This window comes from Electrophorus electricus, chromosome 16 (genome assembly GCF_041902795.1).
Source record: "Electrophorus electricus isolate QZ-2024a chromosome 16, ASM4190279v1, whole genome shotgun sequence".
Taxonomy (NCBI): domain Eukaryota; kingdom Metazoa; phylum Chordata; class Actinopteri; order Gymnotiformes; family Gymnotidae; genus Electrophorus; species Electrophorus electricus.
Genome location: NC_137512.1, coordinates 5,764,045 through 5,776,527, shown reverse-complemented (window position 1 = coordinate 5,776,527; position 12,483 = coordinate 5,764,045). Strand labels below are relative to the sequence as shown.

Sequence of the window (12,483 nt, the reverse complement as noted above, 5' to 3'; positions counted from 1 at the left end):
AGGGAGGGCTGGGCTGCGGAACACTCAAGAACTAGTCCACGCCATCACAGCGAGTCGGTGAAGATGGATTCTCTTCTGACACTGCTGCTTTCCTGCACAGTGGGCAGCGCTCTGTGTGTGTGTGTGTGTGTGTGTGTGTGTGTGTGTGTGTGTGTGTGTGTGTGTGTGTGTGTGTGTGTGTACACACGCTCCTCAGCCAGGGCAAAGTGCTGACCGCACAGTGGGGCTCGCTGTGCTGCTTCTGGAGGTGCAGGACTGTTTACACTCTGGTAGACGTCCACAGAGAACCAGAGGATTGCACTCGGAGACCAAGCCGGCCCCTGGAGGAGGGGCCCGCACCCGGCCCCGCTTCCAACCTTCGGACTTAACGAATGCCTACCGCCTTGGACTAAATCAAATAAACAAACAAACAAACAAATAAATAAATACAAGTGGGAGTCTATATACGTTGTTAGCAACAGGGAACTAGTGCATAAGTGAGGTTCCATCTGTCTCAAGCAGAAAGAGCTGTAGGTGGCTGGGCGTTTGTTGAAGTGGGTCAGACTTCATCGCTGCAGGGAGGGCACTTTCTGCGCTGCCAGACAGGTTTCCCAGGAGCCCTGGGGAAATCTAGCTTCCTTTTTATTTTGTCGAGTTCACGCAACCATTTCTGCCAAAGTTTATGGCCAAGGCTATGTCTATGAGCTATATATATACACGCCTCTACTGCTGTACATTCAAGTTTCTCTTGGAAAAAGAACATTTTGCTTTCAGTTGCGATTGTTATTGGTTGCTATTTTTCCACGTCTTTCCCTTTTATATCTTTTAGGTTTTTCGGGAGTTAACATTAAGTTATAGAACGAGCTGATCGCTGTGCCTTTTGCTGAATCATGCATCAGAGTTGCGCAGGCTTCTAAGCGCTATCTGCAGCGCACTTAAAACTCTAGCTTTGCATTATTATACAAAGAAGTGGAGTTAGCTACAAAACACACATCCAGTGTAGCGTAGCTAAACTAAAGCTTCCTCCATGACTGATATCACGTCTTCTGATACTTACAGCTGCCCACACTGATTACACTCTTATAAAAATGGTCTCAATAGCACTAAGTATTACCTTTGAGTCATTTCTCCCATTTCCTGCTGCCAGAAAGCAACTGCATAACTTGATGGACTAAAATATATATTGCATAATCATTTATAGAGATATATATCATTACATTAACAATAAGAAAACTTAACTGTAGCATTTATTAATGCTACTCGGCTAGTCTGACAATGGGGGTCGGAAATACCAACATAAAAACTACTCAGTTCAAGAAGTAGTGGCACGACCAGCACGCCAGTGGAAAATGTAGACACAACATTTAGTTTACTGCATCCTGTCCGTCAGCCTTTACAGGTGCTGACAGTGATCAAAGCATCTGAGGGCAACTTGAAACCGGACTGTTTCACAAGCCCGTCTGACTGACAGACAACTCAGCATAAGGATGACAGAATGGTAAAGATGGAACCCCAAACACCAGGATGTGGTTTGTCTGGGGCTGGTGGCAGGTGCGTAGTCTGGACTCTGCTTACACGGGACCCGATATGAAGTGACACCGACCCTCTGAGACTATCGGACTGCTGTGTGGTTCCGGTGTCCCAGACTTCCATCACTGCCACAATCATGAATTATTCCTGCGCTGTCTGTTTGTATACCTGCTTCCATAAATAGCTGGAATCTTATCTTGGAAAAACACAGAAGCACATAGATAAAGCAGAAACCGAAAGTGGGTCCGATGGATGGGACCAGAGATGCTAGTGTTGGATCTGTCTGATCTGGGAGGACAGAAAGTTCCATGCGCGAGCTGTGCCGTAACCAGAGTGGCTGTTAGGTTAAAATAGCCAGAATGACAACAGGACTGCTGGCTTCTTCTGGCCAATGAGAAAGCCGTCACCAGAGCTCGGCAGTTACGTGCGGCTGTGATTGGTTCATCGGATTAACTGGATTGCGGAGCTCAGTGGAGCAGAAAAGGAGAACGTTGACACGACGGATGGGGAGCCTACTGTAACCTAATTATGGCTCTCCTGATCCCGTCTAATGCTATTTGCACATGGGCTGCGTAAGTGGGGAAGAGCCTAATTGGATTATTGATGAGCACGGCTGGCGAGATGAATAAGGGAACCATATCTGACAGGTGACATTGAGGCTGCGAGTATGAGCCGACGCACAGTGAGATCCAATCGGAGTGCCGCTGCATGCCGACATGGTGCTAGGTGAGGAGGCTGAAACCTGGGGGGGTGGGGCTGGGGGCAGGGCTGGGGGCAGGGCAGTGGGCGGAGCAGCGGGCGGAGCAGCGGGCGAGGTGTCTCTGGGTCCTCCGCACGCTCTGCAACAGCCCGCGCATATCCTAGCAGGCTGGCCGGGGCTGAGTTCGTGTCCTGTCGAACCAGCCCACGAGGTGGGAGCATGCGGCGGGAGATAAGCTCCCAAAGCCGTGCCGCTCTCCGTTTATTGATAGAAGAGGAAGAGGCAGAGCAGAGCCAATATTTCCCAGAATGCCAGCAGGTAGCGGCGGAGTGCCGAGTCTGAGATCTCAGAAGACCAGAAAAGAGGAAACACAATGAAAAAAGAGAGCAGAGGGAGGGAGAGAGAGAGAGAGAAGGAGAAGCTGATAAGACCTGCAGACTGCTGATGTGATCTGTGGATCTGGATTATGAATGGAAGAAGTGCTGATCTGTGCACTTCCTGTGTGGGGTGAGTGTGCAGACTTGTGGGCGTGCATGCATACTTGTATGTCTGTGTGTGTGTGTCTGTCTGCGCGTGTGTGTGTGTGTGTGTGTGTGTGTGTGTGTGTGTGTGTGTGTGTGTGTGTGTGCGTGCGTGCGTGCGTGTGTTCTGAGGTCATGTTTAGGTGTAGGCGCACATTATTTAGCACATATCATTGTTTAATCACAGTAATAATAAAGGTAATAATACAGGATTGTGTGTGTGTGTGTTTGCATGTGTATGCATGACCGCATTAGGAAGTAGTGGTGTGATTGTGATCAGAGGAGCAATTAAGGTGTGTGAAATGGATCTTCTAAGGAGGGGAACATGGGATGCGTTTGTTATGTGCCTGGCCAGATTAGACAGGCTCGGGCAGCTGCAGTGGGACCCCGTGTTCAGACATGCATCACTCTCTCCAATCCTAATGATGCTCCCAAGAACATGTTACATAAGACGTCTGCGCGTTCCTTTAGAAATTTAGTCACGTCCAAGCGGAGCTGCGGTTAAACTGAATAATAGATCTGTAGTAGTACAGACTCCCTCCCTTTCTCTCGCTCCCCCCCGTCTGCCTCTCACCGTGGTGCAGTCTCATCCTCGAAAAGATCTGCTTTTAACAGCTTACCCGCAGCCTGCCTGAGCACTGGGTTGTTCTTTGCCAAAATGCGTGCGCACGCTCTGGAGCTCTGCTGCTAGCCCTCGCATACAGAAGGACAGGTTTGATATCCTTCATGCCACATGTCTTCTTGGCTCCAGGTTGTGCTTCAGAGCCTTTCTGACAGTTCATGACGCGCACATGCATTACAAGGCTAAGGAGTGGATGTGTGCGTGACTTCATTTAGAAGGTTTCATGGCTTACCAAGTGGTCCGATGATCTGAAAAGGAAAAACGCTTTCAAATTTGCCATCTTAAACTGTACGATTCTCCAGAACACACACACAGACAGCAGATAAATCCAAGGCTGCTCTCTCCGGCCATTCCGTGGCCTCCAGGTGCATGCATGAGCTTGGATGTGGGCCCATTCCGTACTCAGAGCACTCAGTTACTCGCAGGCATGAGCCAGGCCTCATGCATCTGCAAACACCGGTGGGGAGAGGAGAAGGAGAGGAGAGAGAGAGGAGAGGGGGAGGAGAGGAGAAGGAGAGGAGAGGGGGAGGAGAGGAGAAAGAGAAGGAGGGGGGAGGAGAGGGGGAGGAGTGGAGAGGGGGAGGAGAGGAGAGGAGAAGGAGAGGAGAGGGGGAGGAGGGGAGAAGGAGAGGAGAGGGGGAGGAGAGGAGAAGGAGAAGGAGGGGGAGGGGAGGGGGAGGAGTGGAGAGGGGGAGGAGAGGAGAAGGAGAGGAGAAAGAGAAGGAGGGAGAGGAGAGGGGGAGGAGAGGGGGAGGAGAGGAGAAGGAGAGGAGAGGGGGAGGAGAGGAGAAGGAAAGGTGATAGAAATCAGGGGATGGCAGACGGTGGGAATAGAAGCCCTCGTTCCTTTCCGAAGTTGGCAAGGCAAGTTGCGATGCATGTCCGTGCGCATGTATGTACATGTACATGATCTTAACAAGTCAAGCGTGACAAAGACAAGGTGGAAACGCCTTTAGGAACAAGGTGGTACAGGACAGAGAGGGGCTGCAGCCAGCAGGTGAACTAAGCACATAAACCAGAAGAGAAGGACAGGGACATGGACCAATGAGCCAGGCCATGGGCTGGGAAGGGGCGGGGCTAACACCAGTAACGTGGGAGAAGGCGCAGGCCATTTGCGCGGCTGCGGTCCGTTCCTGTGATTTATTACTGTTAATCTGCAGGGTGGCCGTACTGGAGAGGGTTCTACGGCCCACCGAGGTCCTCTGCGGCTTTTTATTAGCGCATGCATTTCTGAGAAAGCACGGACCTGGGCCTCCAGTCTCTCCGGGAAAAGTGGACCGCGATGGATGACGCATGTACGCGCGCACACGCACACCCTGGCGCGTGCAGACAAACACACAGGCGCGCATGACACAGGAGGAGGGCATGCCCCCCCAGGGAGACCGTACGCTTGAAGCACTCTCCAAACTGAGACACGCACACGCACACACACACACACACACACACACACACACACACACACACACACGTGCACAACCGAGAGAGGTTTGGGACAGAAATGTTCTTCAATAGGGCAAAGAAAATAAAGACAAAACCACAACAACTAAAACTTTGAGAAGCAGCGCATCGGAGGACCACTGGCAAAGCTTACGACGGCAAAAAGGAAGCAAAGCAGGAAAAAACAAAGCGTGGGTGAGTTGCGGACAAACCTTCGGGCTCCGCGCTCTCTTTCAGGACGACTTGCTTCAGCGGGCAGCAGAAGATTTCGTGACACTTGGCTCGAATCGGGGAGCCTTTGCTCCTTATGTCCGCTGACTGGATGGAATCCTGCCGCAACATAATGTACTCCTGGGTACCTGGCGCCGTGTCATCCTGGACTGCGGGTGGGCCGCAACGAAACGAACGCAGGGTTAGAGAAGAGGAGGGGCGGGCGGGGGGAGGGGGGGAGGCGCTCAGAGCAACAGAACCACAGGCGACACACAGATTTAAAAAAAAAAAAAAAAAAAAAAAAAAGGGGGGGTGGAGAGAACAGAAAAGGGGGTGGGGCAGAAGCAAAGAAGGTAAACAACACTTTCATATGCAAGAGCAGTTAACAATAACACAACACCCTGCAGCTTGTTAGAGAGAGGAAGAGAGGATGAGAGACAAACCAAAAGAGCCAGTCAAACAAAGGAAGAGACAAACAAAGAAAGAGAGATTATTAGGATTAATATGCAGTACTTCATAAAAATTAGTGAACCCAAACGAGAGCAGTTAGCCAGTGAGGGGAGTGAGGGGTGGGGGGTGAACGTGGGGAGAACGAGTGGTGAAGGACTCGCCCATCACAGAGCCCCACGTTTTCCAGCGTGATCCTCTGGGCCTCGAACGTCAGGAACACCGGCGTGCACGAATGTGCCCCTCCCCCCATATGCCGTCACACGTCACCTTGCAGAGGAGAGGAAACGGCACTGGAACGCAGACCATGCATGTGCACAGGAAGCTAGGTGTGGAAGCACGCTCACATGCACTTCCACATTCTTTATGTCTTCCTTTGGGATTCGGCCCCCCCGCAAAAAAAAACCAAAAAAAAAAACCTCAAATTGTGCACTTATGCCCAAGACAATCACAATCACAATCACAATCACAATCACATGCGCACAGACACGCACATGCACACCCGCACACATCCCAAAATAAAAAGGTTGCACAAGATGACTTAACAACTGTCTAGTAACAACTGTCTCCCATGCATACAGTATTGGGTCAAACACACTTGGGTAAAACCTCAGAGCCTGCATGTCCAAGTGGGAGCAGACGAGATCTCTGCACCACAAGGCACCAGATGGGGCCCAGACCTGACTCCAGACCTGCCTACATGCACTGAGTCCATGTTCACAGGTCACCAGACGAGCCAAGGCCTGACTCCAGACCTGTTTACATGCACCAGATCCATGATCACAGGACAGCAGACAGGAGGACCAGGTCTGACTCCAGACCTGTTTACATGCACCGGATCCATGATCACAGGACAGCAGACGGGAGGACCAGGCCTGACTTCAGACCTGTTTACATGCACCGGATCCATGATCACAGGACAGCAGACGGGAGGACCAGGCCTGACTTCAGACCTGTTTACATGCACCGGATTCACGATCACAGGACACTAGATGGGGCCAAGGTCTGACTCCAGACCTGTTTACATGCACTGGATCCATGATCACAGGACAGCAGACGGGAGGACCAGGCCTGACTTCAGACCTGTTTACATGCACCGGATCCACGATCACAGGACACTAGATGGGGCCAAGGCCTGACTCCAGACCTGTTTACATGCACCGGATCCATGATCACAGGACAGCAGACGGGAGGACCAGGCCTGACTTCAGACCTGTTTACATGCACCGGATCCACGATCACAGGACACTAGATGGGGCCAAGGCCTGACTTCAGACCTGTTTACATGCACCGGCTCCAAGATCACAGGACACTAGATGGGGCCAAGGCCTGACTGCAGACCTGTTTACATGCACTGGGTCCATGTTCATTGCATTTCTACAGGTAGTTAAAGCAGGAGGCCTGCACAGAGGTCTTCACAGGCAGCAGGTTGCTTAACCTACTTCCTGGGAGTTGAAATTAAAGACTTTTTATAGCTATACAGTACATTAGGGAGATTCAGGACAAAACCTCCTGCTGACACAATGCTCTTTTGCTGTGGTAATTATACCCCAAAGGCATGTTATTAAAAAGCAAAATGTGAATGGGGGATGAAATAACGATGTGTCACCTTCACGTGGTTCAACTTCTGATAAGAAGAGAAGCTCTCTCACATGCACACACACTTGCGCACACGCGTTCACGCACAAGAGCATACGTGCACACACGTGCGCAGGCAGATACTTTGGAGCTAATTTGGTTCTGTGTGAAATGCATGAGCTTTGGCAGGTGCACTGCTCTATTCAGAGCCCAGCAAGGATGCGGAGATCATTCAAAAGCCCTGTTGAAAGGACACTTGAAGCTGCCTCGCTCACCATTCTTAGAAACTAGGAGAACATTTCTTTAAAATAAATAAATAAAGAAATGATTTTTAAAATATTGTACCATCAGACTGGCATAATGAACGTCCCTTTGCTGAGACCCACAGAAGGTGGGGGCATGTGTGTTAATCTGAGCAGAGCCATAGGGAGTTCTCACGCTGGAGGTGCTGCAGGCTGAGAAGGTAGAATTTCACGGTGAACCAGCAGGGGTCAGTAGGCCTGGCATACAGTGTCACACAGCTCTCTGCTGACTCAAGGCTGACTCAGGCCTGTAGGATCACGCTCCAAACCGCACCAGTGTCCAAAATCTTCCAAAGAGGACGGAAGTGACTGGACTGATGTCAGACGACTGGCTAATCACCAATAGCCCTCTGAAAGTCTTGTTGGTTTATTTCATTAACGTTTCCCAATTCTGGATCATGACAGAAGTACCTGTAGAAAAGTGAAGACTACACAGGTCTTCCGAGGCGTGAGGCACGTTTTGAGATCTTCATATGACAACAGTGCTGAACTTTTCATCTGCTATAGTCAGTACATCCAATCAGTATAGAGTGTGACCCCTATTGTCCAGTCCATTCCACCCGACCAATGAATGCCTTTCACCATAGCATCATCTGCTGGCAGTTTTTATCCCAGTTCACCACTTTGGAGAACGGTGCCTGCTACATTCTGATAATCCTGCGCATACGTCTAGAGAACATTACACCCTGTCATGCAGTGTATAATAACATCTTCCTGCACTTGTTCCTCTGCAGCTGCTGGGGTCTGCTTTGAAAGAAAGGAGCTACTCCTTACAAAAGTTTCCCCTCTTCCCAGATTTCCTCTGAAGGCCTAATTCCACCCACGGTTATTAATGGCCATGTTAACTGCAGTCTCATCAGAGGCAATAAAGATGAGATATGTCCTGCTGGGGCCTATGTTTTACGGCCTGCCAGCCAGCGAGGCAGAGAGCAGCCGGCTGGCCGCCAACGGGAAGCGTACGGTGGGGCCGTGGGGAGTCTGATGGATGGGTGGTTCACCAGCTCCCCATCAGCCACGCCTCCCAAAAATGAGCTGTCAGCCAGCCGCGTGATGGGCCTCAATCTACGCCTCTTAGCCCCTGCCATATCAGCGCAGTGAGGATGGGTGTCCTTGTCCGTGGTGCTGAAACGCCGTCTCTGGAACTTTGGAGTGGTGGCTGATGCTGGAAGAGTTAACATGACGGACAGTGACAACTCATGCTGCCAGCCCTTAAATAGATGACAGGTGTCCTAAATTTTACAGGGAAGACACTGGTCAATGATAATGATTGGTAGGAACTTAATTCTTCATCCTATGGAGTCACATGAGCTATAGTCAAACCTCCGCAGCAGTAAATTCCCTGTGTCCTCAAACCACACAAGCCTCGGGGATAGGACTGACACTCACGTCAAGCCTCTAGATGACGGCTGCAACCTCATCATTCAGGCCAATGGTCTGGAAATTGGGCTCACAAAGTTTAAGTGGCATGAAAGATTTAGAAGGGAAGTATCTCTACTCGAACACATTTCCCAGCGTAGCAATTTGCATGACACTGCAAAAAAACAATAGGACAGAAACAGCACCCAAGCACTTTCCTAAGGTCCTGCAGCATGGTGTTGCTGCTCCCAGTTCTGCTGCAGCACTCTGGAGGATTCTGTGGTTCTCTTTATTACAGAAAACCAACTATGAAAGGCCTTTCCGGAGGAATCCATCGCGTGCACTCTCGCACTCTTACTGTCTGGCGATGAAAGCGGCAGGCACGCTGAGAGACCGTGTGCGAGGCAGAGCAGCTCCAAGTCTGGCAGGAGTGAGCATGCCAGGTCACCCTAATGAGCTGTCTGATCTGTTTGATGAGCTCATTGGAAAACCACTGCACAAGCAAGCCATCAGTGTCAGCCCAAAACAAACAAGGAGCATTGTAATGCTGATCTGGAACCTGTTGTTTGTCTGGCTCTATAGTTTGGGAGAGAAGTAACAGCGTAGGAGGGACACTGAAAACATCAGAATATCACGTCATATTTGTCACCAAGGCATCTATATAATGCCCTCTGTGCCTGAATTTTTAGTTAAATGGTGAATTGTATAGAGTAAGTGAACAAGTGAGCTTGATTATTTAGACCTTAAACTCTAGCCAGTGACCCTGTGGTGTAACTCAGAGGGTGTGTGCAAAGACACTGGGCCTGGAAAAAAACTTCAAAAAGACACATTTAATAATAAAATCTGGATATGCAGTATTGTTGGTTACCGATGTAGCTCACACCTGACCATACCTTGCAAAGTAGCTTTGCCCTTAGCAGAGAGCACACACACCCTGTAGTGGCATCTCTAAGAGCCTGCACACTCCCTGCACTGGAGCCCACACACCCTACGCTGCTCCTTCACCAGAGCCCATACATGCGGATGAGCCCTGCTAGGCCCACACACACCTCTCTCCCCCACAGGCCATGACTCATGACTCAGGCCATCACTGGGGGCTCGTTAGCCTTACCAGCTCCCACACCACTCCTCACACTGGCTTCCCCAGGCTCACTGCCAGTCTCTCGCTCCGAACCACAAGCAGCTCAGAGCGGCCCCCAAAAAAGACCAGCCCCGCATCGCCGCAGCCGAGCAAAGCCGCCGCCCCTCCATACGGTGGCATCGCAGCAACACGGCAGCCAGGAGGAATCACTGACCCCAGTCTGACCTCTTGGTACAGCCCCTCTCAGCTGAGGCCCTATGCGGCCAGGACCCACTTCCAGCTGAAGCCTCTTCCAGAGGTGTGAATTGCTGTCAAACCGTGAACCAGAGTGAACCAGATGGAACATGAAGAGGAGGATCAGGGGCCACATGACTAAAAAGGCATCTTATAAGTCTGGAGAGAGCTATGAGGACCTAATCCCAGAGGAACTCTCCCTTAACGATGTGAACCACTGATGAACCAGCAGGCCAATGTAACCTACACTGAGGTCACTTAAATGAAGAAACCCTCCATAGGACGAGGCAAGGCTTCTCTCATGCCTTCTCAGAAATAGAAGATTGTTCAGGAGTGTAGAAAAGAAAACTGGCAGTCCCAGCCATGGCTAAGCAATGGACACTAATACAGCATCACGCTGTTGAAAGTGCAACATCAAGCAAGATCACTTTGAAGTCAACTGGTCTTTAAGAGGTTAGAGGAAGCCCTGCAAAAGAAGCTCACTTAAACAGGAGAAGATTGAAAAGGTTTTGATTTCATTTCAGATGAACAATATGGACATAGAGAGAAATACTGCTAAGATCCAGAAAATCAATACCCAAGGCTATCAAGGGGGCATCATAAATCTTCATATCTTTCATGGTTGTTTGGTAAATGACTATCCTGTGCACTACTAGTCATGGTCATTACACAGTCTTAGCGTACCGTGTTCAATAGCTTTTACCATAACCTGCCAATAAATCCCAGCACACACATCTAGTTCAGCAATGGTAGAAAAAGGATCTAAATCTACAAAAGCTTCTATACCAGCTCCTAAACCAGCCCCTATACCAGCTCCTACACCAGCTCCTAAAACAGCCTCTTTACCACATCCTACACCAGCCCCTATACCAGCTCCTACACCAGCCCCTATACCAGCTCCTACACCAGCTCCTAAAACAGCCTCTATACCACCTCCTACACAAGCCCCTATACCAGCTCCTACACCAGCCCCTATACCAGCTCCTACACCAGCCCCTATACCAGCTCCTACACCAGCTCCTAAAACAGCCTCTATACCACCTCCTACACAAGCCCCTATACCACCTCCTACACCAGCCCCTATACCACCTCCTACACCAGCCCCTATACCAGCTCCTAAAACAGCCTCTATACCACCTCTTACACAAGCCCCTATACCACCTCCTACACCCACTCCTAAAACAGCCTCTATACCACCTCCTACACAAGCCCCTATACCAGCTCCTACACCAGCTCCTAAAACAGCCTCTATACCACCTCCTACACAAGCCCCTATACCAGCTCCTATACCAGCTCCTAAAACAGCCTCTATACCACCTCCTACACAAGCCCCTATACCACCTCCTACACCCGCTCCTAAAACAGCCTCTATACCACCTCCTACACAAGCCCCTATACCAGCTCCTACACCAGCTCCTAAAACAGCCTCTATACCACCTCCTACACAAGCCCCTATACCAGCTCCTATACCAGCTCCTAAAACAGCCTCTATACCACCTCCTACACCAGCCCCTATACCAGCTCCTACACCAGCTCCTAAAACAGCCTCTATACCACCTCCTACACAAGCCCCTATACCAGCTCCTATACCAGCTCCTAAAACAGCCTCTATACCACCTCCTACACCAGCCCCTATACCAGCTCCTATACCAGCCCCTATACCAGCTCCTACACCAGCTCCTAAAACATCCTCTATACCACCTCCTACACAAGCCCCAATACCACCTCCTACATAAGTCCCTATACCAGCTCCTACACCAGCTCCTAAAACAGCCTCTATACCACGTCCTACACAAGCCCCTATACCAACTCCTACACAAGCCCCTATACCACCTCCTACACCAGCTCCTAAAAAAGCCTCTATACCACCTCCTACACAAGCCCCTATACCACCTCCTAAACCAGCTCCTACACCACCTCCTACACCAGCCCCTATACCAGCTCCTACACCACCTCCTATACCAGGTTATATGCCACCTCGTATACCAGCTCCTACGCCACCTCCTACACCAGCTAGTGACTCTTAATAACTCAGTTTAATGTAAAATACCTCATAAAGGACTCAAGTTCATCCTGTAATATTCACTGTTGTTAAGTGATGAATTAGAACCTCTTCACTCAGTGACTGATAAGTGCTTACATAACTGGCTATCACAGGCTCATGCAAGCCTTGACCATTGTACTTTGGTCAGTTGTAAAAATTTGGATGCGGGGCTTTCACTGTCAGACACGCAACAAGAGCCACTGTAAGCAACCACTCTATTCAAATGCAACCACTACATTTCCTGGATTTTCTGGGACTTTCTGAAAGGTGTCTTGCACTGAGACTAGCAGAAACAGAGCATCACATTATGCACATATGACAGGAGAATTATGCTTTATGCACCTCCAAAGCATGAACTAATTAAAAGTACCAGCACTGGGCAGAAGTTTTCAGTACACAGCCTTATATAGTACATGGTACACGGGCTTACACAATAAGATGC

General features: G+C 50.0%; 1 protein-coding gene across 3 annotated transcripts in view; it reads right to left on the bottom strand.

Annotated features, from left to right (window-relative positions):
- fgf13a (fibroblast growth factor 13a) overlaps positions 1-12,483 on the bottom strand; it is an 82,880-nt gene that overhangs the window by 37,478 nt on the left and 32,919 nt on the right. For 2 of the 3 annotated variants that reach the window (XM_035531955.2, XM_035531956.2), the window contains exon 3: positions 5,002-5,169. The exons of the other annotated variant lie outside the window; for it this stretch is intronic. In XM_035531955.2, the coding sequence (XP_035387848.1) occupies positions 5,002-5,169 (168 nt within the window). The remainder of the gene's footprint in view (positions 1-5,001; positions 5,170-12,483) is intronic. 3 annotated transcript variants of the gene reach the window in all.